Source organism: Pogoniulus pusillus, chromosome 1, assembly GCF_015220805.1.
Source record: "Pogoniulus pusillus isolate bPogPus1 chromosome 1, bPogPus1.pri, whole genome shotgun sequence".
Taxonomy (NCBI): Eukaryota; Metazoa; Chordata; class Aves; order Piciformes; family Lybiidae; genus Pogoniulus; species Pogoniulus pusillus.
Genome location: NC_087264.1, coordinates 42,345,810 through 42,369,489, shown reverse-complemented (window position 1 = coordinate 42,369,489; position 23,680 = coordinate 42,345,810). Strand labels below are relative to the sequence as shown.

Genomic DNA, 23,680 nt, shown 5'->3' with positions numbered 1-23,680 from the left:
CCTGGCTGAACATCCTGTCTTTGCAGGAGAGGTGCTGCAGCCCCCTGGTCGTTGTTGTGGCACTCCTCCAGATGCTGTCCATCAGGTCCAGCCCCTTGTGTTGAGGGCCCCAGAGCTGGACACAAGGAAAAAGTGTGAGCTTCTTATCTCAAATAGTAGTGAACCAGGCAGATCTTCAACAGAAATACTGCCAGGAGATACCTAATACTGGCTGTAAGAGAGACAGACCAGTTGGACTCAGTGATCTCTGGAGGTCCCTTCCAACCCCTAACACTCTGTGATCAGTGCCTTGCTCTCAAGCTCTGCATGTGCTCTCTATTACTGTAGTATATATGGTGTTTTAAAACAAGAAATATCTCCTGATTCTTATGAAAACCAAATGATGCAAGGAAACATAGGAAATTATGATTACAAAAATGCAAGAGATGCAGTGATCCCTTATTCCTCATTATGTCCAATGGCAGGGCTGTAGAGCCAGTCACTAACCCTGTTTCTATCAATGGTTGCTTCATTCTCTCTTTGGCAAGCAAATTCTAAAACGTGATGTGAAACTACAGTTAGCTGTTTGCTGAGCATCATGCAGATGTCAGAGCTCCCAGTCCCTTCTCCAGGCTGTGAATACTAGGCAACCTTTCTCTCTAGGAAAGGCTGGAAAAATGACTATCTGGATGCCTGTAGTCTTACTGCAGAGAGAATTCAAACACATCAGAACCTGAAATGATGTCCTAAGTCTGATGGCATGTCCTGAGCAACCGCAAGCTCAATCTTAACAGAGAGCATGATCAGTCAGTCGTCTGCTGGTCTCTTGAGACTTGCACCTTTGCATATCTTGCCTGATAACTGTTCTCCTAAAAAGTGTTTGTATTCTTTTGACAAGCACAGCTAGGATGCTGCAGAAGCTTGAAGCTGTTTCAGACCTGTACGTGGTTTCCTGCAGAGATAACCATCTGTTGAGTTTACTTGTTTGTGCTAAGGCTTGCAATAAGGAAGCAGAGTTTTTCTCTGCTGAGATCTGTGTATTTGTGTTCCAGAACTGTCCAGAATTGTACTGCATGGTGGAGGGCAGATCACACTGGGCTGGCTCCTTCATTACCTCCCTTTTTTTATGATGGGACGAGTTCTCTACTTTCACCACTACTTTCCTGCCATGCTTTTTTCCAGCATGTTGACAGGTAAATACTAGAGTCTGGGAGAAGACAATTCTGTTAAATGGATTGTTTGCAGGCTAAACTGTATTTATTTATTAATTTTTAACAGGTTTTCTGATTGCTTGTGCAAAGTGCTTTGAAAACATTGACTAATGCAAAATGTTTTTTATAAAGCAGCTTGCAGTGCCAAATTGTCTCTTTTTTTGTTAATCACAATGTCTAGTGCTTAGGGCCTTTAAATTTGAAAACCTGATTATTCTTGTTGTCTGCTGTGTCACTGTTTGTACATATGCTTTTGTGCAAGTTACTTCCCTTTGTTTGCTGCCCCCACTTTTCTGTTGTGTCTGTTTAAAGTTTAGTCTTGGTAGGTAGGTCTTCCAGTGATTTTGTACCCATTTAGTGTTGTGGGGCCCAGATCTCTTTTGCTTTTATTCACATGGCAAGTTAAGAAAAAAGAAACTTCTGTTGATACCAAACAATACCTACTGTTTTGGAGGTTACTAAGGTAAATGAATTTAAAATTGGCAAGCTTTACTGATGTTAACAAAGCTTTGTCATCCTAGTCTATGCCAAGCATAGCAGCTTTTGCCTTTGGCCTCTGCATTGCTCCTGACCTCTTCTTTCTCTTAGGAATCACCTGGGACACACTACTGAAGTTCTGTGCTGGATTCTTGTCACCCAGCACCACAGCTAGAAAAGTATATGGAGCAGGATTCTTGGCACTGATCCTACTCATTGTGTATAGGTGAGCACTGGAAGCTGAACTTCTGAATGTGTGAGTCTCTGTCTCGATGTAAACCTTAGTGCCTGTTAGTTATCCTTAGTCTCTTCCTCTCTTCTCTGCTGAACTTGTCAGACTTCATTGACCCCAATCCTAAATCCTAAAGTTTGATTAGATTCAGCATTTGCATACCAGTAATGCATTATAAAACATCTTTCCATTGCAGGGAATCTTTCTTTTATCCCAGCACTCAGTCTGAATGCTCTATTATCCTCCAAACCCCACTGGTCAGTGGTTTCTGAGTTTAATCCCAATATTGGATGGCATCACATCTCTTCAGTGCAGGCAAATTCCTTATTGCTCTGCTTTTCTGAGCTGGCTTTTCTGCAAAGCTGTTGCTTTCTGATCAAACCATGTGATCAAACCATGCACCATGTATATATTGTGTTCAGCAGAGATTAGAAGGTCCATAATGGAGCTTGGAGTAGTCCAAACCCAAAGGTGCCATAGGATGTCTTTATGGACTAATCTGCAGCAGTGTTCTTGAGATAGAAAACTGTACAGTCTCTGATGGACATTTGGTGTCTTTCCACAGCTTCTACCTCTTCCATCCTCTGTCCTATGGGATGATAGGACCCATGGCCTCTGACCCTAGCAGCCCCATGGCAGGGCTCCGATGGATGGACTCCTGGGAGTTCTAGAGGCAGCAAAAGGAGCCTGGGAACAGCAAATGAAGAACGTGGTGGTCTGCCACATGTCAGGCTGGTTCTGGTGCTTTGGAGACTTATGACTGAACAATGCTCTCTGTGGAGAACTCTGGGTATAGTAGCCCTGTTGTGTTGGCATTTGCACTGCCTGCATTGGAAGATGCAGAGGATGACCATGAGAAGGTCCTTTTGAAAAGACTCATGCTCTGAATCTTTAGCTTCCTGGATACCTGACTACTTAAATCTCTGTTCTTTTGAGCAATATATATACACGTTAATTAGACAGCAGTGGCATTCCAGCTGTCAGATGGGTACAAATTAGGAGCCTGTGGGTAGCTGCATGGTTGTCATGCGTGTGTGTGTGTCTTCCTTCTGGTAATCTAAGCATCTTTCAGTTTGAGAGCCAGACAGTGTCTGAGACATTAGGACTTCTACCAAGATTAACAACCTGCCTTGTGAGTTTTTAGAAAGCTTCATGTAAGTGTCTTGGTACCTCTGTTCTACCCTGCCATACTGTACAGTTTTTTGTTCTTACCTTGAATTTTAAAAATTGGACTGAAAGGAGCCTGCTTGAAATCTCCTGAGCCACTGTGCCTTACCTGCCTCACAGGCCCTCTGCAAACAGAAGGTGAAGGTTGTTTACCCCTGCATACTGCCTTGCTTTCCAGTCACCTTTAGTCATTTATAATGGTCACCTAGCAGGCCTGAACTCAGAGACAGACTTTTCCAGCTTAGCACTTTGTAGCTTCTTTGCAGCTCTGTCTGAAATTGCTATGGAAATTATAGTGGAAGTAGCAGGCAATTTATTTTCTGCCCTAAGTGAAGACCAGCTTATTGGAGGTGCACTAGAGACTGAAATGATGGCTTTGGAGTTTTACAGACAGCTGCCAGTCATTCCGGTTTTGATCCCAGCTATTCCAGTGCCAGTGGGAAAAGCATTATCTTAGCAAGAGTGACATCTGCAGAGCTAGCTGTCAGTGCTGTGGTATCTGCACACTATTCCAGAAACCCTCACACAGATGGCTGACCATCAAATTACTGTACTGAAGAAAATCTGAGGCCAGGGAAAAATTCTTTGTCTACTGAATGTCAGGAGCCATTGGATGTTGAATCCTCCCCTTCCAGGAAAGCAGTATCTTGTTTATCAGGTGCCTTTCTCCTGCGTTAGTCTATTTTTGTAGCTGTCTCTTCTAGTCCATCTCGATTTCTTGTTGCTACCTTGATGTTGCAGCATGCAACGTGAAGGACACTTAGACCCCCGCTGTGCTCCTGTCTCAAGAAGTAGTGTTTGCAAAACTCTTGTGTGTGTGTTTCAAGGACCTCAGGCTTTTAATTTCAGAGTTATTCCTATGCTTCACAGCTTTGCATCAGAACTACACGTACAGGGAGGGCAGCAAGTGAGTATCTTTAAACACATATTGTGCATTCATTTCTCTTGCCAAACCTTCCTGCTGCACAGAAGGGCTGTGTTCCTAGTGTTGTTCTGGGGACGATGACAAACTTGTATTCCTCTTTAATAGAGATCCAGTAGCTGCTTGCTGTTGTAAGGCTCTGGCTTGATGTGTCGCAGCTCTCTTCAGAAGCTGACTCCTGTAGACACTAACCTGGATGGTGTGGACCTGTGCTTTTGATTGTGAAGGTTTTGAGTTAATCACCTGCTGTTCATGCATGGTGGGAAGTCATTGTGCTAATTAGCTGCTGAGTTTGATGATACTTTTCCTGCTTGCTGTTGCAGGAAGTATTTCCACCTGCATGAGCCAGTGGTTCACAGAGATGATATATAGCCAAGTAGCATGAGAAGGGAGGTAAGGCTGCAAACTTCTTCAGATCTCCCTTGATCTGACAGCAACTGTGAATTGTTAACTGTTTGCAACACGGCAGGCAGATAGTGCAGTGCTGCCTATGTAACAGTATGATTCAGCATCTTCTGTTCTTGTGAGATTGCTGGCTTAATACCTTGCAATCCTGAATATGAACTTTATTTAAAATAGTCCCATTGCCATGAGGAGGATTTGCCAGAAGAGCTGATAAAAGCCACAGTGTAAGCTGTAGGGGTTTCTCCAGCCCATACAGTCACACATTTGCCCTTAACAGTTACAACAGAGAACACTAAGAAACTTATGTTTTGGAATGACAGTTTCTAACACTCTTTATTCATCAGATTTCAATCTATGGAAAAGCAAAGACTGACTTCCTAACTTTGAGCTGTTACTGCGAAAGGGTCATCTTTGTAGGAACTGTCTGAGGAGGATGATCCAGTGTGTTCCTTGGTCAGGATCTCTGTTCTTTCTCCTGATAATCTTTTGGCTGAGGATTGGCCAGCTGAAGGTGGGAAATGCCATACTCCTATTCCACTTCCCTGTGCACAAGCCTGGTTTCTGTTTCAGTACAGACAAAGGTTTCTTTTTCTCTACGGCTGCCATTTCAGAAATGCTGAGGGTTTGGTTGGCATCGAGGCTAACCTCGCTATTCCACAAGAGGGAGCAACTCCAGCAGAATGTATATAGGTGTGTGTATATGTATATATATTTTTTAATTAATTAATAATTCAGAGTTACAGCTGTTAAAAGGTCTGCATTTGAAGACTGTAGTCTTCAGACGCTGTCTTCATGACATTTCATTTGCACTCTCTGGACTCCAAGGGTTGGGGTTTCAAGTAAGTGTAAACTGATGTTGCTCTGTTTTCCTTTGAGGAGAAAAGTACTGAAAAGCTGGTTTAGCTAGAATTTGACCATCAGTGTTTGCTTCTTAAAACCTGCTGCCAGGCCACAGCTGGAATATAATTGTAACTGCTATTTGTGGGGTCAATAAAATTAAGTGGTAGAGATTCCTTTACTGACTTCAACAAAACGTCTGAGTGGTGCAGTTGTGAGGCAGTGGGGGCAGGGCACTCTTTGCTTTCTGAATGCAATTCGGTCTGCTTCAGTTTTTCCATTTGTGCTTGAGGAATAAGTTCAGGTTTGCTTTGAGAACTGCTTATTAGTCCTCTTTCCTACTCGTGGGAAATTACTAATGGTGCTTTCTGAGACTGAAAGATGTTCTCTGGAGCAGCTGCTGTCTTTGAACGTTGCTTGACAGAGTACTTTTATCACTGACAAAGTATTTCATCGAACTGTCCATGGATTCAAACCACAAAAAGCTGCAGGCTGCAACACACTCTGCTTCCTTTTTTTTTTTGTCCTAATGTGCAAACTCTATTTTCATCTTTTCAGTCTTTGGAGGATAGCTAGAAGGCTGCTGAGTTTGTGTAGCTTTATCCCAGGCAATTCATGCATCTTAAAAGGTTTCTCTTAACATTAGCTTCAGGACATGGATGTGCACACAGCAGCAGAAACTGTCCTGTTTCCAGGAACTGGACTGTGAGCAGGGTTTGAGTGGAGATTCCTGTACCAAGGTTGCCTTTGATCTAGGTGAAGCACTTTGTGCCAGGCACTGCTTACAAGTGAGAGAAGCACCACCAACTCCTGGCTGAAAAGGGGTTTTCTTTTTGCATCTTGATTGGAAGGGCTTATTGACGCACAGAGGGCATTGGCAGGATCTCCCTTTTTGTGTCTTGCTCCTTCCTGCTGCTTCTTCAAGTGTGCCTCTCACACAGGACATGTTTTTGCTTCCCCTCTGATTTTTAGGCTGTTCATCCATTTTTTATGGGTAGCTGAACAAGGATCAGGACAAGACACCTCCTAGTATCCTGAGTGGATGAATACCAGTCACATGCACTTAGAGCAAAAGCACAACCTTGTGGAAAGGTAAACAAGTGCCTTATTTGGTGGTAAACAAAGGTGTTTGACAGGTGCCCTTCCTGTCCTTCCTGTATCTCTCAGAGAGTTGTTTTCAAGGGGCATGAGTGAACCAGCTGTTAACACAGAAACACATGAAATTCTGAATACCCAAAATTCTCCATTGCCACACTTGGCAGCTTCCTTTCCAGAGACCATGCACTCTGCACATGAGTACCATTATAACACTGCTTCCTTTTCTCAGGATTCTGCTGGCAAAGTAAAAATCTCCTTAGCTGTGCCCTGTGCCTCTGCCAGCTGGGGAATATAGGTAAGAATATTTTTTGCTCCTCTTTGTAGCAAGTGACTGCACAAATGTCAAGTGTTAGAACATCATAAAGCTTTTCTGCTGGGAGAGGAAGACTGAGGAAGTGAACACCACCTCCATAGTACACTTGCTTTTATCAAGGGGCTGTGGGATGCAGTCAAGACTGAAGTTTGTCTTTTGTCTTCTTTAAAGTACTAGGACTTTAGTTGAATCGTTTGGTTATGAATTGCTTTACTTTCTTAACTCCTTTATGTTTATTTGAATGTCACAGTGTCTGATGTAAGGGACATACTAGCACAAAAACACTCCTGCTGAATTTGCAGCTGGTCTTAAAACTTTGCCAAGTAAAGGTATTGTATTCTCCATCCTTGGAGAACTTGCCCTTGACTGAGCAAGTGTTTGGAGCAGCAGTGAGAGTGGCTCTCTTGTAAGTCTGTTCCATATTCTGAACCTTTCTTTCTAATGCTCTGTGTGTGTGTGCATCTGTACATGAACTAAGATGCAGTTACTGCAGCATCCAGTGTGGATGGGGGAATGTTCCCTTGAGCTATAATTGTATTTTGTACAGGTGAGGTAGAATTTGGAATCTAATTTTGTAATAAATACCTCTTTTTCAGACATTCTCTTTGCATCTAGATCTTGGAGTGGATTTTTTCCCCCTTTCCTCTCTCCCTCACACACATGCTAGAAATAGCAGCATGGACTTTAAATGGACTCATTGGAGAGTTTCATCTAGGCCAATGGTGGTCTACATTGGCTCTTAGCACAGAAATGTTGCTGAACTGCAGTTTTAGAGGAGGTCAGATTTTACTGCAGTCCTGATAAGCACAGCAGAAAGTGAAACTGATACATATGGATGATAATAGTGATGAAGCAGACTTTTTTCTCCATGTTAAAGAGATGTTAAATTGTAAATATGTAAAATAGGATTTAATATGTTCTGGTACATGGCTTATGAACTCTTCATTTGACAGATCAAGCATTTGATTCAGGAAGCCAGTGTTTTTCCAGAAGTCATTCTTATGTTGGATGTGTAGTGTCTGTAATATCAGGCCAATGCACAGGTCCGTACAAATGAGGCCCTTGCTGTAAACTGAGACTGGGATGTGGTACATCAGAATCTGCCTCTGTGCCTGGCTGTAGTGACAGGGCAGCACAGGCTTCTGAGTGTTAGGAGGAGTTGCCATCCTTGGTGTGGAACTAGATGGGGAAGAAACAAATACAGCTGCCTTATATTTGGGACTACGCAGTGTTGTCCAGATCAGTGCTGGAGAAGGGCCAACCAGTCTCTTAGATGTCTTCTAAGGGATGCTAAAGTAAAGCCAGGCTAGCTGGAAACTGGGCTATGGCCTGCCCAAGATGATACAATAGGCTAAGAGATGGTTACTGAAAAGCCTATTGAAGGATTGACACTAAACCTTGTCCCTAAACTCGGTTCCTGTTCACTGCTTGAACACCTCCAGGCATGATGACTCCATCACTGCCCTGGGCAGACCATTCCAATATTTGGTAACCCTTTCAGTGAAAAAAATATTTCCTAACATCCGCCCTAAACCTCCCCTGGTGCAGCCTCTTGTCCTGTCACTTGTCAAGGAGAAGAGGCTGACCCCTCCTAAATGGATGTTTTGCTTCAGTATTTGTTAGTGACACCAGTTGCTCTATGAGGATTCAGCCCCTGGAACTGGAAGACTGGGACAGGGAGCAGAGAGTAGGCTACACAATCCAGGAGGAAATGGATCAGTGTGCCACTTGGATGTGCATCTGTGGGGCTACTTTAAGGATCTGGGAGATGTGCTCACCAAGCCACTCACCATAGTCCTGGCTAACCAGAGAGATCCCAGTTGGCTGGAGGGTAGCAAGTGTGACACCCATCTACGAGAAGGATTGGAAGGATGCTCCAGTCTGACCTCGGTGCCAGGAAAGGTCACAGAGCAGGCCATCCTGAGTGCCATCACATGGCACTTACAAGACAATCAAGTGATCAGGCTCAGCCAGCATGAGTTTTTTTGAAAGGTCCTGCCTGACTAATCTGATCTACAATAAGGTGACCTCCCTACTGGATGAGGGAAGGGCCATGGACGTCGTGTACCTGGACTTTGGTAAAGCCTTTGACACTGTCTCCCACAGCATTGTCCTTCAGAAACTCTTCAGAAAGTTTAAGTTGATATTTGGATATTGTCTGATCAGGGCTACCATTCTGGAAGGGAGGACTGCTGGTACAGAGGTTGTGCTAGAGGGTAGGGAGACAGCCATGAGGAAAAGAAGTGTTTTTCAGAAAGCTCTGGATAGTATCTGGGGTAAAACTTCACTTCTCACCGCCCTCTAAAGGAAGAATGGTTGCTTTCTGCAGGCAAGTGCTGTCAGGTGGGTGGACACCAGTGACTGATGCCTTTTGCATTTGATTTGAACATGAAAGGTTTCTAGGCTTTGGGATTCTAGCCATCATCCTATTATATGTTCCTTGACAAGAATAAGGCTCTATTATAATCTGATGTCAATACAGATTTTGTGCTCTGGCTTCAAGCTGCTGCTTGATTTTTTCACTAACCAAACAGAAATTTTCAGTGCCAGTTGCTTTCTGTGGCACTCAGTCTCTCCTCCCATGCTTCTTTGCTCACTTACATTAGTTTTCTTGTATGGTTTTCCAAACTGTACACTGTTTTTCAGTATCAGTCTCCTCAGTTCCATATGTTGAAGTAAATCTCCATTGCTTTTACCACTGCTTCCTGGTTTTACATCTAAGGGTTGTGGTTGTCACACACTTTGGAGTTGTTTGCTAATACACCTTCTTTAACACTAGCTCTGGGCCATGTATTAATGCATGCTCTGGAAACAAAAGGTTTGTGCTTTGTGTGAATGGTCACAGCCTACCAAGTGTTACAATGGCTGTAAATTGCTTTGTCCATATTTACTGCCCCTGCAGTCACATTTTACCCAAAGCTAGTCATCCTGCTGTCCTGCAGCTGACGTCCTTGCAGATGGCAAAATACAGTTTTCAGGTGTAGCTCATCTGACCTTGATTCTTGCCCTGTGTTTTGGGATGAGGTGCTTCATAGAATCATAGAACGATCTGGATTGGCAGGGACCTCTGAAGATCATCTAATCCAGCCCCCTCTGAAGTGAGCATAGACATCTTCAACTAGATCAGGTTGCCCAGAGCCCCATCAAGCCTCAGTTTGAGTATCTCCAGGGATGGAGCCTCAACTACCAACCTGGGCAACCCTCTTCCAGTGTTCTTCTACCCTCATGGTAAAAACTTGTTCCTAACATCCAATCTAAATCTGCTCCTCTCTAGTTTGAAACTATTGCACTTCATCCTATCACCACAGGCCTTTGTAATCAGTCCCTTTCCAGCCTTCTTGTAGGCTCCTTTCAGGTACTAGAAGGTTATTATTCGGTCTCCTCGGAGCCTCCTCTTTTCCAGGCTGAAGAACCCCAGATTCCTCAGCCTGTCTTAGTAGCAGAATTGCTCCAACTCCCTGATCATTTTCATGGACCTTCTCTGGACCTGCCCATGTTCCTCCTGTACTGAGGGCTCCAGAGCTGGGAGTGCCTGGGTTTCTTCATTGACCAGAAAGGAGTTTAGGTTTTTCACCCATATGAACACATGTGTGTTGGGTCAGATGAGCCCCACCCTGGCAATTTGCTGGTCCTTGGAACACTTCAGGAGCAATAGATATTCGGTTACAAGGTGGTGAAGGGTAATTCTCTGAGAAATGAGGAGAGTTGGTTGAGATGAGAATGTTCTCTGGGAGAACAGCCACATAAAGCCAGGGCGGCTGTAGAAAATGAATTTAAACAATTTGATAACTTCTCAGGCAAAATTCCCCTGGAACCAAATCTGAGGAGCAATATTTAAATAAAGGTCAACAAGAGCACAAGCACAAATTATCCCAGTGCAAAGCAAGGCCAGGAGGAACCAGAGAAGCCAGAGGTGAGAAAATGAGTAACAAGTTAATGAATCAACTTCAAATACAAGAGAGAAATTGAGAACTCAAACTACTAAAGACTGCTATGAAAGAGTCCTGCAGAAGGGGAAAGCAAAAAGGCTGCTGCACAAAATGGGGATTTAATAAGGAGTATCAAAGGTAATTAAAAACTGTCAGGACATAAGTAGTAAGAGATAGATCAAGAAGTAGAGCACTACTTGGCAGAAAGGCATGAATTGATGGATCACTCTGAAAAGGTGTATACATCTCAAATGCTTTAATAATCAACTCCATGCTGGGTTTTTCATTGCTCTCTGCAGACACCATGCTTGCCAAGGTGCCAGGCACATTAGCTACTACCATGGCTGGAGAGCTTTGGGACCACAGCTTCTTACATCCCACTAGCTAGGAGTGCACACATCTCTCTATGGTTTTGTCTTTTGGTCAGGTTCAGCTTGTGTATCAAGACTGCCACTCTAGGTAGACTTTTTGATCTCATTTTGGCAAAGTGACTTGGAAGAGGGAGAAGTTGCTTCTTGGAAGGTAAGGTGGGTGTAGCAACTGGGGGGTTATTGCTGTGCTATAGAATACAGAGTAACAGTTGAGGTAAGGTCTGGAGCACCTGCGAGTGCCAGACCTGGTCCAAGAGCCTCTTAAACGTACTCATGCTACAGCTCCCTGTATTCTCCTTTGGCTCCTCTGCTTGCTTTGTGCCCTGTCAGCCTTGGATTGTTTTCAGCTGCCTGTGTAAACTTTTCCCAGCTGACTCTGGGAGATCCAAGATGTGTCTGGGGATGTCTAGTAGCAAATGAAAATCAAAAGATGTATTTTCATTTTATTTTGTTGTTGAAGCCTCTTCCACACAGTGTTCCTCCTCTCTCTGCCTATTCCTCTCTCCTTAGCCCAGATGCTCAAGGTCAGTACTGCTGTCCTGCTCTCCCTGTGGGCACAAGTGGCAGCCAGCAAGCTCTGCAGCTGTTACCTTCTTCATTTTATGGGCAAGATTATTCCCTCCTGCATCTCTTCTGTGTCTTGTTATGCAACTGTATTTCATGATTTGCTTTGGCATATGGCCTGAAGGGGTGTCTGGAGAAGAGTGTTGGGAAGGTTGTGTGACTTCTGCTTCTACCTGAGGATGGAGACAGTCTTGGGGTCTGTTATTTTGAGACAAGGGGAAAGATAGGGGATGGGCTAAGACCAAGGAGCGCGTATCTAAGGTGAGCAAGGAGCCTGAAGCAGCTAGATCAGAGTGACATTATTCATAAAGACTCACAGATGTAGAACTGGAAATGAGCAGGAGTTCAAAGTGGGGGTTGGGTTTGTTGGTACTGCAGCTGAGCTGGTAACTGACAGTGCCACAGCAGTGCATGCAAAGCAGTCATCCCTGGGCCAGGCTGATGGGGTGGCCCTGGCGAGTGAGGGTTGATCTCTAAGCACCCTGAACCTAAGTGCAGGGTTAAGGTACTGTCACTTGAGAGTTAATTCCCAGTTCTGCCACACTGTTCTATGAGACTGGGCAAGTGTCTTTCCCTTTGGGTAAAATGAGGCACTGAAGAGTTAAAGCTGACACTTGGCAAGAGGAGTTACAAGTGTTGGTGTCAGAACTTGAAGGGACTGCAGACTGCAACAGTGAGACCCGGTGCCAATTAGAAATGTGTGTTCTTCCAAAGCAGAAAAGAGCTTTACCATCCCCTTTGCAGGTCATTTGCTCTCTCCAAGTGGCCTACATGTGCTTTTGGAGCAGACTGTGCTGCTGACCTGATGTTTCTTTACTCATGAACAGTCTTGTAGAAACGCAAGAACATCTCAGGAAAGAGCTGAGCTGCCAGGCTGGGTACATGAAACCAAGGGAGCTGTAGAAAAGCCTCACACCAGGGAAACAGCTGCAGTGCTCAGGCTCTTGATGCATTCTTGGGCTTCCTCATCCTTGAAGGCTCACAAAACGCTTGAACAAGAAGGGATGTTTCTCTGTTTGTTTTCAATTGTACTTTATATCCTCTCTGGACTCTCCTTGTGCTGTCAGCACATCAGTGCAGTGGCAGCAGGAGGAACTCCTCTGACAGCCACATAACTGTGAAGGAGAAGCTGCTCTGCACACGGGGAGAAGCACAATGTCTCCTGAGTCCTTGTTCTGTTAAGTCATGTGAATGGTGGTTCAGATGTTTCTTACCCCTGAGCTCTCCCTCTCTTCTGCTTCAAGTCCTTCCTTCCAGCTCCCTGCTCCTGAGCTGGAAGATCTATACTGTCACAGGGGAAAAAAACCCTGCTGGTTTTATTAAGGGGCAGTTTATTACTGGTCATGTACAATGCCAGAAGGCATTAGAGGGATGGATTCACTGTTTGGAGAGGCAGGAAGGTCAAAAACTGCTCTTGAAGGTGCCCCTACCCTTCCCAGAAGGAGCTGTTGCTAGGATCAGGGAAGGAATTAACTCTTTGATCCTTAGATTCTGCTAAAGTAACTCTTTGGTCTTTAAATTCTGCTGAGTGTCATACCAGTATGGGGGTTGGGTGCCAACAGGTGGGCAGCAGGGGTATGGTCAGGCTATTGCCCCTTTGATCAGCAGAGACACCTGTGTGTTCACCGAGTCAGAGATTGTGTCAGGTTGGAAGGACCCTCCAAGGCCATCTTGTCCAACCACCATGCAGTCAACAGGGATATCTCCAACTCGACCAGGCTGCCTAGGGCCACATCAAGTCTGATCTTGAATGTCTCCAGAGACAGGGCCTCAACCACATCCCTGGGTGACCTGTTTCAGTGTTTTACCACTCTTGCTGTGAAGAACTTCTTATGACCAATCTAAATCTATCCTGCTCCAGCTTAAAACCACTGTCATTGTCCTGCTGTTACAAACTCTTCTAAACAGTCCTTCCCCAGACTTCCTGTAGGTCCCCTTCAGGTACTGAAAGGCAGCTACTAGGTCTCTCTGGAGCTTTTGGCATTCTGGGCTGCAAGTGAACATTGTTTGCTCGTGTCCAGCTTCTCATCCACCACTACCCCCAGGTTCTTTTCTGCAGGACCTGTCTTGCTCAGTGGTGATTTAGTTTGGGCAATTAATGAGACAAGAATTATTGAATATGTATTTATTTTATTTCTGAAAACCTCCCTCCCCCCCCCCCCCCCCCCCCCCCAGCTATATACAAGCAAGTTAAATTTGGATTCTAATTCAGTTGGGAAAATCTTTGCAAGGGTGCTTATAGGCAACTTAGTGATTCAGGAAAACCAGAAAATTGGAAAGGTTCAGCCACAAAATGGCTTTGCCCCATTTATAAATAGGCAGCCTGGAGCCCTAGGGAAAGTCTGTTCTACTCGCTGCAGTCAAGTAGAAATTTCGAGGTAGTCCCTGGGCTCCTTTGTTAGCAGTGTTGGAACTGCTTAGCCTTTGAGAGCCTTCTAGATCTTCCCAGGCTCTAGCAGGGTGCTGGGAAAGAGGCAGACAATCTCTGAACTGATCCTGGTTCCTTTTGGCACAGAGGTTTGCAGAGGTGCAGAGCACAATGTCAGTGGCACTTCTTGCCACCTTGTGAGGCACTTAATGCCTTCTCCTGGTAGACTTGAGGCACTTATGTTTCCAGGTAGTTTTAGCCCAAAATATCAGGGCTAAGCTGGTCTGATGCAGGAGGCAGAGCAGAACACATTGTCTAAGCCGAGTTAAGCGAGGCAGAGGAAGCACAACTGCTTGCATCTTAGCTCAATTTATATTTGCTGCTGTGGCCGCAGAGATTCACCAGTCAGAATGGCCTTTGCAAAACTGACCACGTTAGGTGAAAGCAAGGCTTGCTTACCTGTGTTTGGGCAAGACACTCACAGGTACCTTAACAGCTGTGGGTACCTGTTTATCACTATGGGAGGGGATATAATGGCCCAAGCCTTTGTTTTCCTTGCTTCCTGTCAGCAGAAAGGTGGGGCAAGCTTTACCCCCTTCCACAGCAAGTCGTTCTATTGCTGCCACTTGTGTCTTCTCTATGAGTGTTCAGCATGCAGCCCCCAGCTGCAACACAAAGGGGAGGTGTGAGGGAGAACACTTGGGACAAAAGCCACCCGTTTCCCTTGCTGTCATGGCTTCATTGCTATTGTCTCAGCTACCCTTGCTATCAGGAACAAAGTGTGAATCTGCATTTTGTCATTGCCCTGGGGTGTGATAGCTGGTATGATGCCTGCAGGAACTTGAGGAAAGGTGTCCCACATTCCAACTGAGCTTTAGAAGCTGATCATTCTTACCTACAACAACTTGCTTTTGCGATGCTTCTCTTTCTCCTCTACCAACCAGCAGTGAATATATTCATAATGTTGCTAGGCAAAGCCTCAGCCTGCCTGTTCTGCTCCACCTTCTTATGAGCAGGGTCGGGCTCAACTGTCCAGCCAGGCTCTGGTGAAGCTCCGTGTCACTGTGGTTGTGACAACTGACTGGAACGTCAGAGTAGTTTGTGCCTATGCATGTAGCATGACCGTGCACTTTGCTGGTGTGCCTAATCGGTTGCAACACAGTGAGAGGTTAACGTTGGCACTGTGAGGCTTGTGTTAGCCAGCCTGCTCAGATGAACCTGCTGTTTCCTGGTGCTCTTCAGCAGCTATCCTTGTACTGATTTGTCACCAGTCCTCAAAATGAACGATTTTTTTCCCCACAGAGCTAAGATTTTGGTTTTACTGGGAGCTACTTATGGACCAGGAGATGGTGGCAAACAGCAGAAAGCACTGTGGGCTATCATGTTGTGTGTTCTGAACCCTCAAGCATGAGATGACCCTGCAGCTCATGCCTTGCCTTTATTTTTGAATGCTTTCTGTTTAACCCTTGTTCTCTAAGAATGTAGACACGTAGACATGCTGTCCAGGCTTTCCTTAGTTATAACAAAAGCTAACATGCTCTGGATTTAACAGGAGCCCTGGATTTGTGTCTTTCTGGGACCTTTGACATGAATTCTTTTCTAGCAATGGCATTCAAAACACAGTATGCCTGGAACATCATTTGTTTTCTGCCTCAGTAGCCAGAGATCTAAAATATTTGTGGGATTCCCTGGTCCCATCTGGCAGTTCAATTTCTTTGTGAGGTTTTTTGACTCTTTAAGAAACCAGCTTTAGGATAGGGTTCTCCACCTTCCTTAAATGTATATGCATCTTTTCCTATACAGCATCTTGCCTGATGTGTGCTGAGAATGTGACATCTCAAAAGACTAATTTATTCTGGCACTTGCAGAGATGTCTCGGGTGGCTTCCTGCTGTCACTGCCATCACTGCTGTCACTCTGGCTCTTTAGCAGAAAGGCTCCTGGGAGACAAGCTGAGGCTTTGTGCCTTTGAATTTATCTCCTCCCAGGGATTATTTTCAGTAGTCCAAGGAGAAAAACCTTATTTCTGCCTACATTGATTCACTGTGTTCCTGCACTGGGCCAGAGACTGTTTTTTCCCTGACTGCAAGAAGCAAGTTTGATGTGTGGAACAAGAACTTGCCATAAAATCAGCACAACTGTTATTTCAGAGCAGACTCTGACTGTTTCTGTGTCATTGTGTTGGCTTGTACCCTCTGGAAACTGTAACTTGTGTGACTGCTCTTGCTTCCCTGGCTTTTGTTGTGCTGCCTGAGACCTTGCTTGCTCCTTGTCTCTTTGTTTCCTTCATTCTGCCTGAAACCCAGGGCCAAGTTAAAGGCAGCCTTTCCCTTTGTCTGAGCGATAAACTCAGTGTCCTGATCATCTCTGACAAAGATGACATGTCTTCTGATCTGTTATTAATGACTTTGCCTGGTTCAGCTGGTTTAATTAGCCTCAAATTAAACATGAATCTTGCAGTGTCTAGACTTCACCTGCCTGTGGGATAGCAGTGGCTGTGGGGCACCCTAAGTTGCAGTGGAAGTGGCCAAGAGCAGAGTGCTGTAGTGCAGGAGCAACGCTTATGATCTCCACAGCGAAGCTGTGCTTGGAGGGAGCTGTGCTGAACAGGGAGCAAACACAGTGGGTCACGGCAGATCCTGGCTTCGCTGCGCCACCGGTACGTACCCACCGGGCCGACCGGGAACTGGCAGCCGTGAACGAGCTGAACTTTGCTCTCTGCCCTGCGGCAGCGGCTCCCTGTGTGGGCAGTGGGAGCCTGTGTGGGCAGTGGGAGCCTGTGTGGGGGTGTTAATTATTTTTTCTGCTTTCCTTCCTTTCCCTGGGTGGGAAACACAAAACGAGCTCTCCCGTAACGGTGAAGAGGGCGGGCAGGGTGGCCGGGGAGCTGCAGCAGGGGGCAGGGCGGGGCGCGGTACCCGCCGCGGCGGGGGCGCGGGGCTGGACCCCAGGTGAGCGCGGAGCTGGCCGCCCGCCCACCCAGGGTGCGGGAGGGCAGGGGCGGACGGCGGCCCCACCACGGCGAAGCGAGGGGCGGGCGGCTGCCGCTCGGCGGCCCCTCCGTCCTTGGAGCCAGCCTTGCTAGGGCCGGTGCCAACTCATCGCCTCGCCAAGGGCGGTGCGGGTCAAGTCCCCGCGCCCCGCCATGGAGAGCGGGATGCCGCTGTCCGGTGCGCAGCGAGCGCTGATCCGGGAGACCTGGCAGCGGGTCAGCCGTAGCCCCGTGCAGCATGGCCTCGTTCTCTTCACCAGGTGAGTGGGGCGGCGGGGACAGGAGACGGCTACTGGGCTCCCCCCCAGCCCTGGCCGCCCGCCCGGACCGGCCCGGGGGCGATGAACGGGCTCCGCTGCTCGCAGAGGACCGCTTCGCTTCGCCCAGCGACGGCTCCGGCTGGCTCCTGCACGCCGCTCTCTCCCCTCCCGGGGTGGGGCTGCAGCCTCGGGAGGAGTGACGTGGGACTGAGACCCCTGCACCGCGAAGGGCAGCAGCAGGGAAGGCCTCCCCCGCCGCTTGTCTCCCCCGCCGGTGAGAAGTTTGTTCTGCAGAAACGGAGAGCGAAGGAGAGGGACGGTGGGCAGGTTGCGTGCGTGCCTGTCCGTTGCCTCCCTCGCCTTGCCAACGTTACTTCAGTCCTTCGAAGAGCTGCGTGGCCGCCCAGCCCTGGGGAGTGGATGGAAGGGCCCTCGGGTGGTCTGTGGCAGGGCACCCTGCAGCGCAGCCAAAGCCCCGGCGCTGGCGGGGGACTCGCCTGCGGGCAGAGGAAGGGATGTGCCGGGGGAACTGCTGAACCCCGACTCCTTGCCTCTCCTAAGCAGATTCGTGCCTCCGTTTTGGGAAAACAGAATTGAAATATCTATGAAAACTTGTTCAAAAAGGTAGTTGGAGAGTTGAAAACCAGCTTAAGGAGCAGGCTCTACCAGGTGGGAGCCAAAACTTGCAGAAGAGAGCTGGGAGCAACGACAGCAATTTGGCAGCTTCAGTGAAAGGGGATGCACCAGCTTAGTATGTCGAATGGGGAGAAGAGAGAGTGTCTGGCTTGAATTCCCTGTGGCCTCCATGGACAGCACCAGCCTGTTAGACCTGTTTCAGTATCTGCTGCCACATATGTGCTTGCATATAGGGGTGGGGTAGATGAGAGTGGGGGGGAAATGGAAGCTGGTGATGGTGTGGGAGAGTGGGACATTAGGTGAGTGTATTCATGCCCTCCTTGATCAAGTAGGAAGAGTGGCTGCTGGAGCTTGCAGGCCTTCCCTGGACCTGGAAGCTTTGGGGCTCTGTGTGATTGTGAAGTGGGAATAGGAAGAGTAGAGGCAACAACCAAGAGTTCAGGAAGAAGGGCCAGGCCAGCAGAAACTCCAGTGAGCTAGGACTGGTCCTCACACACCTGTCTGAGAGCTGGGACTGTGAGCTGGAGAAACAGAGACTTTTTTTGGCTATAGGTAACCAGGATTGTCCCCAAACTAAGACTTCAGAACTTCTGTGTCCTTTGCAGATGGAGAGGGATCAGTAGGTGGGAAGAAAGGCAGAGGGGGGCCTGTGAGTGTGATGCTGATAAAGTCCCTGGAATGAGTAGAGTTCTAAGTAAAGCTAAGGAAATGAGAAGATGGAGATTTCTTTCTTGCTGTTGCAGGTTATTTGACTTGGACCCCGACCTGTTACCCCTTTTCCAGTACAATTGCAAGCAGTTTGCCAGCCCTCAGGAGTGTCTCTCTGCCCCTGAGTTCCTGGATCACATCAAGAAGGTGAGAGAGGGGCTGTGGCATGGCCTGAGCACAGCCTCTGTAGAGGAGAAAACCCTTAGACAGTGGCTTGGCCCCATGGGGTGTCGGGCTGGGGAACCTACGGGAAGTGTCCTTCTGAGATGGTAGCTGCAGAGGATTGCTTGTGCTGGCAGAAGGTCTTGTTGCCAGGACAGAGTGCCCTACAGCAGGGGAGAGGATGAGGGTGCAGGTTGTGGTGGGTAAGAAGAATCGTGCTGATTTCCATGTCTTCATCTGAGAGTGGACCTCTTCTTGTGAAAGTTGGAAGGCCTCTTCTTCTACTGTGGTGAGCACAGGTTGGACTGGATGGTCTTGGAGGTGTCTTCCAGCCTGGTGGATTCTATAAACTCACTTCTGTCCAGATGAGGTCTAAAACCCTCTGCTTGGCCACTCAATGACCCACTCTTCTGGAGAGGCTGGGGAGCCAGAAGACCCACAGCATCTCTTGGATAACCTCTGGGGGAGTGCTGTGATATGCTTTTGTGTCCCCCTGAAAGAGAGAAGAGCAACACTGATGCCATCTGCAGGAGCTCATGCATGGGCAGAATTACACCTGGTGCAGCAGATACTGTGCTGAGCCCTGAAGAGCAGCCATACTGGGGCAAGACTCAGACTTGGCTTGCAGATGCTTTCTTAAACTCTCTGGCTCCATCTTTAAACCAGTTTGGTGTCTTGTTATCCTGTCCTCCTTCCTTGTAAGAGGCTGTTTCAGGATTGTGCTCTTCTGATAGCTGAAAGATTTTTGTTATTTTCCATTCTCTGTTTATTGGCAAAGTCCATTTTTACTTCTGCTATTATTGCTTTGAGCCGAAATAGCTCTTTGCTCTTTTCAGAGGTAATTTCCCTGTTGAAATTATAGAGTACAATTCTATCACCTCTTGGCTTTGCCAAGCTAACCATGCCCTGGTTTTAATCTCTTCTAATTTGTTGTGTCTGTTCCCTCCATCCCACGTTAACCCTTCTCTGACCTGTTTCCATTTGACTTTTCATGCTCCTGGGAGGCCACAGTGGTACAATGCCTTACCAGAGCAGGTTTCTTGGCTGTGTTATCCACCTCATCTCCTTGAAATACTTAGTTGATCTTAGAATTGGAGTTGTCTTACTTTCAGCTGCATCATCTTGGTAACTTCTAGTCCTTGCAAATTCCAGAGCTCCTCATGAGTTATCCCGAGATCCTAAGAGCTGTAATGACTTCATCAGCATCACATCTTTGCCTGTAGCTGCTCTGCTGCAGGGCTGTTTACTTGCTCCAGGAGGTCAGCAGTGCTGCTTGCTGTGGCACCTCTGGTAGGCCCCCCATGGAAGGATTTGGTGTGTGCTGCTGCTGTCATACCTCACTGATGTGACACAGAACAAAGCTGGGAGATGGTCAGAATGATGGGGGTGGAGGACTCCAACTGTTACTCTGGGACAGCAGCAAGACCCTTGTTGTTTATTGCCTCTCTGCTCCTGCAGGTGATGCTGGTGATCGATGCTGCTGTGAGCCACCTGGAGAACTTGTCCTCCCTGGAAGAGTATCTCTACAACCTTGGCAAGAAGCACCAGGCAGTCGGTGTGAAGGTTGAGTCTTTCTCGGTGAGGCATCCTCTCTTACTCTACTACAGCTGTTCATGCAGCCCTGTCTGCAGCCTTCAGCTGTCTCCATCCCCCTGTGCCCATCCACTGGGTTCAGCTGGCTGAAGAGGAAGTTGGTTGCTCAGGGCAGCCTCTGAGCTGCTGATGCCTGTGTAGTGATATTGGCTCATTAAGGGAAACCTTTGAGCTCTCCTTGTTTTCTGCCTTCTCCCTAATGAGCTCAGGGAGAAAGGACAGAAAGGAGAAAGGAATTTACGCTGTTTGAAGACCACAGCTGGATCACTGCAGTCTCACCTGTCACAAAGGGCTGCAGACTCAGCATTTGCCCTGGACCTCTGCATCGAAGGCTCTGGGCAAATCTCACTGCATCTAGGAAACAGAGCATCTACCTCTCTGTGTCTGCACTGTGTGGTGGGGTGGCTGCACCTTGACCTTTGCTCCTCTATGGCACTGAGACAGAACATCCTCTGTATTCAATCCTTGCTTACTCCTCTCCTGCTGTCAAGCACAGGCAGAAATGCTGGGTAATGCAGTTGGAAAGGGCAGGGCAAGGGAAAGGTTTCTAACAAACACATGGCTCCCTCCTGAGACCACTAGCTTTGGTCCTCTTCAGAGGGAGCAGAGTCCCCTTTCCTTGGTATAGTGATCTTCTCTAGCCCTGCATACACTGTGTGGATGGGTCTGGGTGGAGCCACTCACAGTAATGTGAGGAGTGGTGTACTGTGAAGAGGCCTGAGAGGTGTCAAGGCAGGTGCTGAGCATTCAGCCTGGATTCTCACCCGCTTCCTGGCATCAGGGCATTGTTCATCTTTGCTGATCCACTCCTGTGCCAGTGAATGGGGCTGGCTATTTACATCTGGAAGCCATGAGGTTGGACATACCTCTGTCCTGGTATGACATGTGCAGTGTCAGCCCTTGCTTCCTGTCTGCACTCCCCACTGACCTAGGGTGGGGTGAGGGCCATCACAGGCCAGGCAAAGGGCATGTCATAGGCTGGCTCTGGGCTCCATCTGAACAGTGAAGGATCAGGCAGCCTGACCCTACTGGTGAAGAAGGAGCATCTGCTCTGCAATGGCAGAAGTACAAAAGGCAGTGAAGTGAAAGAAGGGGCTGCATGTTGTCCCCTCATGCTGAGCTTGATGCCTCCATGTTTGGTTTGCAGACTGTTGGTGAGTCCTTGCTGTACATGCTGGAGAAATGCCTTGGCACTGCCTTCAGCCCTGACGTGCAGGAGGCTTGGAGCAGACTCTACGGTGCCGTGGTGAAAGCCATGCGGCGTGGCTGGGACACTCTCCCAGAAGGGGACTAGATTCTGCCAGCCATCCCCACCCCCAGACATGCAGCCATCCTGGGTAAGGGGGCTGCTTATGCCATGCTCTCTGCCTTTCTGCACCTCTGTCTTTCTCTCTGCTCTGTCTCCTCTGTCACTGTGCTTCGGGGTTCTCCCAGTGATTCTGCCTTGCTTTGACATGACCACATCTCTGCTTTTGCCAGGGGCTGGCAGGGTACATCTCTGCAGCAAAGCCTAGGAGTGCCACAGCACAGGTACACTACCTGGCCTCAAGTCCCTTCAATCTAGGTGGAGCACCAGTACCTAGGTACCTACTCTGGTTTTTATCTGGCTTGTCTTCTCTCCTTTTGCTACCCACTTCTTTTGCTAGTCAGACAACAGCTAGTCCTTTCAGGCTTCTCTGCTGAGATCCTGTTTTCCATGTTCAAGACCTGCCAGGTCTGGCACTGCTCACTTGGCCTGTACTGCTGTGTCCTGCTCTGCTGTGGAATGGTGGATTTGGCTCCCTCCAGAGGTAGGGGAAACAGAAGTGGGAGCTGGCTGTGCTATGCAGCCATCCTCTTCAAACCTTGTTTGGAACTTTTCTCCTTGTCCCTTCAGCACCACTGTCACTACTCGATGGTTAATCCTGGTACTCTCTTCCACCTTGACTCTTCCCTGGGTGGCATACATGACCTTTTGCTTGTGGCAGCTTGACCACAACTCAGTGAGTTTTCTAAGGATGCTTCAAGCAGTGGCATCAAGTTAACCTTGAGGTGAGGGTAGTTTTAGCAAATCTGTGCTGCCAGCTGAAAGGCTTTTTGTTGCTTTGGCTGGTTGCTTTACCCTCAGAGCCAGCTGAAATGCAGCAGCCGTGGTGGTGCTTTGTTGCTTTGTTTTAAGGACAGTAAGCACGGGAAAAGATGTTTTAAAGTAAAAAATGAAGCTTGCAATCATGTCATGGCAACAGCTTCCAGAAAACATTTTGGCTCCTGACCAGAGGAAGCACAGATGAAATTTTTCTGATGGTACTGTCAGGACCTGGAGCACTTCCCAGCTGCACACAGTGCCCACCTGCAGAACTACTCACCCTCTATTAATTCCTACCAGCCATACTTGAGACCCAGACACTTTGGAGCAGAATGAAGCAGCCACTTAGGTGTGTGCAGCAGTGCAGTGTCAGGATAGGAGCGAGACGATAGAGTCGGCCAGAAGAAATCCCAGGAAGTGGCTGAGAGGCAGCACCTGAAGGTAGCTGAATTTGAGCACTTTAGAGGTGTTAATCTCTATTGGGAAGTTGCTGCGGGATAGGCAGAGACACTTTACAACCATCACTAGCTCCAGGGCAAGGACTTGAGCAAGTTTTCAGTTACAGGCGGTGTAGTAGCCTTTCTAGCTGCTCCTTACAGGCAGGAGGAGCCTGGCATTGAGAGCTGAGATGGTTCTGGTCCAGGGACACTTTTCTCCTGCACTCAGATGTCCTCCTCTCTGGGGCAGAACAGGACTGTCTGCATATCACAGCTGCAGCTGAAGTCTCCCAGCCCCATGCCATGGAGAGGATGTTGTGGTGCCCTGTGAGATGAGGCTTTGATTCTTTAAGACCAGGCCTGGTGGTGGCCATGAGCTTCCAGGGAGCAAAGAGCTTTCCAGCTGTTTGAGTGGGGTGTTGTGGAGCAGGCAGTTAATGTTTTCAATGAGGATGCTTGCTGTCCTCTGCAGTGTACAGCATGGGATGCATTCTGGCCCATGGCTCTTTCCATCAGCTGGGTCAGGTGAGGGTCCTTCCCATTTTTGTGCCAGGCAGCAAGGGATGGAGGAGCTGGGCCTGGGAGGAGGCACTAGCTGTGATGGCATGGCACAGGGCAAGAGAGTTTGGGAATGGGGGCATCCTGTTTGCAACCCTATTCTGGAGCATCAGCCTTCAGCAATATAAAGGGGACCTTCTGACAAGCAGGCAGAAGTGTGATGGGCAGGGTGTGAGTGCTCCTGCTACTGTCCCAAACCATCCCTGGTCCTTCTGGCTTTCCCAGCTCTTTGACTTCTGCACCATATTTTGTGTAACTCCTAAGAGAACTGACCTAGTCTGTGTGCCTCTTACACCTAGCTGTACTGTTCAATAAAGAACAAGAGTGAGTCTTGGCCATTTTTGCTGCCTTGTGTTTATTTTAATATACAAGGCCCATGCAAGGAGGTAAAGCATAG

At 47.7% G+C, this 23,680-nt stretch overlaps 2 protein-coding genes across 3 annotated transcripts in view; both read left to right on the top strand.

Moving 5' to 3' along the window:
- The window catches only part of POMT2 (protein O-mannosyltransferase 2), a 29,662-nt gene extending 22,419 nt beyond the window's left edge, over positions 1 to 7,243 (top strand). For both annotated transcript variants that reach the window (XM_064150419.1, XM_064150413.1), the window contains 3 exons: positions 1,032 to 1,172; positions 1,779 to 1,893; positions 2,465 to 7,243. In XM_064150419.1, coding sequence (XP_064006489.1) covers positions 1,032 to 1,172; positions 1,779 to 1,893; positions 2,465 to 2,570 — 362 coding nt within the window. In that variant the 3' untranslated portion in view covers positions 2,571 to 7,243. The remainder of the gene's footprint in view (positions 1 to 1,031; positions 1,173 to 1,778; positions 1,894 to 2,464) is intronic.
- A 9,555-nt stretch (positions 7,244 to 16,798) lies between these two features.
- Positions 16,799 to 23,621, top strand: NGB (neuroglobin). The gene is made up of 4 exons (XM_064150489.1): positions 16,799 to 17,124; positions 18,504 to 18,615; positions 20,089 to 20,208; positions 21,371 to 23,621. The coding sequence occupies exons 1-4, from the start codon at positions 17,018 to 17,020 to the stop codon at positions 21,515 to 21,517; spliced, it is 486 nt and encodes a 161-aa protein (XP_064006559.1). The 5' UTR covers positions 16,799 to 17,017; the 3' UTR covers positions 21,518 to 23,621.
- Positions 23,622 to 23,680: the final 59 nt, after the last annotated feature.